The sequence below is a fragment of the Mycetomoellerius zeteki genome, unplaced genomic scaffold (assembly GCF_001594055.1).
Source record: "Mycetomoellerius zeteki isolate Tzet28-1 unplaced genomic scaffold, Tzet1.0 scaffold138, whole genome shotgun sequence".
NCBI classification, from domain to species: Eukaryota; Metazoa; Arthropoda; class Insecta; order Hymenoptera; family Formicidae; genus Mycetomoellerius; species Mycetomoellerius zeteki.
Window position 1 is genome coordinate 21,776 of NW_017256319.1, and position 3,819 is coordinate 25,594.

At 36.0% G+C, this 3,819-nt stretch overlaps 1 protein-coding gene across 2 annotated transcripts in view; it reads right to left on the bottom strand.

The window, feature by feature from the left end:
* Nucleotides 1-321: 321 nt before the first annotated feature.
* The window catches only part of LOC108731821 (ras-related protein Rap-2a), a 14,668-nt gene continuing 11,170 nt past the window's right edge, over nt 322-3,819 (bottom strand). The window contains exons 4-5 of one of the 2 annotated variants that reach the window (XM_018462337.1): nt 1,954-2,257; nt 322-596 (exon numbers count right to left, since the gene is read on the bottom strand). In XM_018462337.1, the coding sequence (XP_018317839.1) occupies nt 1,955-2,257 (303 nt within the window). In that variant the 3' untranslated portion in view covers nt 322-596; nt 1,954. Of the gene's footprint in view, nt 614-1,953; nt 2,258-3,819 lie in introns of both variants that reach the window. The other variant, XM_018462338.1, reaches the window with a different exon arrangement.

Sequence of the window (3,819 nt, forward strand, 5' to 3'; positions counted from 1 at the left end):
AACATAAATAACTACATTTCAGACTACTTTGGCGTTACCCAGGATGCACCACGTGAAGGCATAGTTCGCTTGGCATTCCGCCTCTAGGAAAGTAAAAAAATTTTTAAATAAAAAAAATAAATAAAGAGGAATGCCAAGCGAACTATGCCTCCACATACGTAATGCATCCTGGTAACGCCAAAATAGTCCGAAATGTAGTTATTTACGTTAAAACACTATGAAATAAATTATGATTGTGATTATAAAAATAAATTACAATTTTCTTAACATAAAAATGATTATAACTCGGAAACGATTTATTTTCGGATCTATATAGTTTTTTCCTTCTTTTTAGGTCCCGAATCACTTCCCGAAGTATTGCGGGCGATTTTCCGGACACTCTGTATACGCCGAATAATGGAAACAGATAAGAAAGCGTTCTCGATCGCTCGGTGATTAGGCGATGTCAAGCAACCAAAGCGAGACGGATGAGTTCTCTCGCTGTCTTGTTCGCTTCGCGTCAAAGCTCGCCGACGTAGCGCCGGCCGTAGTCGGGCCGGATCGTGGACGACGAACGCAGCGTCAGTTGGTGAGGGAAAAGTGGAGAGGGTAGAACGCTGCAAATAGTAAAGTTCTGTCGGTTCATTTAGATGCATGCTTTCGTCTGGTTATTGTTATTTTTGTTGAGCGTTGTATGATCTTTTTCAACGAGTTAACCAACAATGAAGTAAAAACGATTTCTTTTACTCAATGTTGAATAACTTTTCAATGTTGAATATCTCCACGGCGGTACTTCGAAAAGCGACATATAAAGACTTGCGATTAAACGTATAAATTTGTAATCATGAGATGAACCATTATCAATAAAATACTTACATTCGCAATCTGATACTGAAATTATTAAAACCAATAGTAGAATCCAACAGGGTGAATGAAAATACGGTGTAATAATCAATACGCAAAGTAATAGAATAAAAATTCTTATCATTCTTTTATTTTGTTAATCCTAAAATTGAACGTTTCGACTCACTTTGAAGTCCTCCTCAGGAATTAAAAACTATGATTGAAATTTATCAGTTATGGTTTTGACGCTCTACTGTAAGCATATAATCTGTAAGAACTGTTATTTAATTTATTTTTGCAATGATGCTTAATTTCATACATAATTCAATTTGATCTAAAGTTTCAAGACAACTTCTTTGTTTGTTAAAGTAAGTCATCTTCATTCTTTTCTTGATTTTTTTTAATAAAAATTTTTTTAGTCGATATATTGATATGACAATTTAAAATTTAATAGATTTTTTTTCAACAAAATCTGTAAATTTGTTGGTGACTCAATGAGACTTACAAAAGATAGTGACATATAATGTTTCGTACAATAATTACTGACAGAACTCCAAAGTGAGTCGAAACGTTCAATTTTTCTTTCATAATAACCCTGGCGGAAAAAAAATTTTATGAGTAGGTACAAAATAACTACATAGATTGAGACACGATCTTAAAAATTCTTAATTTTTCGTAGATATTCGTAGTGGGACATAGAGTGGCGTTATTTGAGAGAGCAAGATTTCTAGGTTTTTCATACAAATAACGCCGCTCTACGTCCCACTACGAATATCTATGATAATAATTTTTAAGGTCTTGTCTCAATCTATGTAAATTTCCGTAAAGTTTTTCTGTCAGGGAAGATTACATTCTAAATTGGACTGAAATTATTTTAAATTTAATAATTTTAACAATGAGAAATTAACGTATAATTGTCAATTAAATCAAAAAGATTAAAATAATGAAAAAATTATAAAATATTTTGCAAATTTCGTGTGATCGATATCCAAGGTGTCACATCCGCAAGTAAATTTGGATCAATTAACCGCCTGACATATTGTATAATAACTGGATAATTACATGGAAATTACTAATTCGGCATCAAATCATCAAGAAAGATATTTCGCGACAATATCAAAGGTTTCTCACCTTATGATAGGATACAGGAATTCCTTTTGGAATCGGAACGCTCACGAATTTGTTGCAAATGTTGTAACTGAGTTGCGGACGGCACGTGGGTACTACTGCTGCTGCGCGAATTCAGATGTTGCGGAGGCGGCAAAGATTGTCGACGGCGACGTTGCAATGCCGGACTCAAATCATATTTCAACTTCGCTTGGATAAGAAGTTCCTTAAATATTTTAGAGATGTTGAGGTTTTCTTTCGCAGATACTTCTACAAAGCCATTTTTCCACGTCATGGTTACAAGTTCTCTTGTCTTTTCGGTCTCCACCTATAATTAATCCATTTTACACTACTGTAATGTTAAATTATTATACATAAATATAACGTGCGCACTTTATCAGTTTTATTTATTTTTTAGTATATTTAAATTTCCTCTTAATTTTCTGTCGCACAGTTTTAATTTGCCATAAGATTTTTAATACTTTGACATCTGCCTAAATACTGTATAATATAGGCAAAATTAAAATTTTATTGTACGCTTGTTTAAGTTAATTAAGAATGTTTAAATTCATATAACACACATATTCATGTTCTTATTATTATTTACATTATTCGATTTAGAAATATTCCTTATGAAGGAATATTTTTACAAAGGAGGAAAAGAGGTTGATCTCCGTCCACAAACGTGTAAGTAAAAGAAATAGTGTTTTTTTGAAAAAAATCAAGCACAATTTATATGAAAAAAACGTTTTCAATCAATTTGCTTGAACTTCTGTATATTGTAATTCTTGTATCTCTAATGAAAAATCTCAAGTTACAGGACATTTCTATGTCTAGTTTCTGAATTAAAAACATTTGAAAGTCTCTTTTATGAGGTCTGTTCATACGTTTGCCTATACGAATTTGCACTTGTGTGCCTATCTGCTGCCATGCCTTTATCTGCATTGATTGGAGTGCGCTCGGGAGCGCACTCGGGAAACGGCGGATCAATCGGGACGGAGGGAAGATGGAGGCCCTCGCACGAGAAAATACACCTTGAGCGAGAATCGTAACTCGCGACAAAGTTGGGCGCCAGACGTGCTCCAAGGCGACATCAGTTTCACGAACGTGAACGCGACCACGCTAGAGCCATGAAATCCTACGAGCACCAAATATCGCGAAAACCGAGAGCAAACTTTCGCTCACGGGCTGGCTAGTTCTATCTAACGGCAAAGGGGCGAGGTGTTCGGGTAAGGGCCAGTCTGCAGGAGGATGAACGGGATATTTAAGGATAGGAGGACGAATAACACAATCGTCACCAATATGTAAATTATAAGCGTGTTTACTATATCGAGGCAAAAGAAAATACAAAAAAGAAACAATGAAATAAAGAAGGAAAAGCCGTCGATCGACAGAGAAAAATATTAATAAAGGAGAGTAATGATGGTTGCGCTGTAGAATCGATTAAGACATGAAATCGGAAAGTCACGATAGTTACAAAGAGAACGATAGTTTAGCGAACAGATTGAAAAAGCAAATTCGATGTCGGGATCTTGCGAGTCTTCATGCATACTCCACGGAATCGAACATTCCGTCGCGAGACTCGACCGAAAATTTCTAAGCGTAAGGCTTCTTCTCGGATGGTGCACACGTCGGGAAATCGCACGATATCGCAATCGGTGAACCTCATGCAGACACAAAGACACTACTATCAATTCGAAGATTCTCACACGCAAACGCGACACGCTAGTTTAATACGTCAAGGACAAACACACAGCAACGATATTATGTACCGATAACCAATCTAACATACGTTTAGCGCATCCAAGCACACACAAACCGATAGTACGCACGCAAAAGTACTCGCGACACGCCGAGCTCACGCTCGAAATACTTAACGCGATAGCTCTT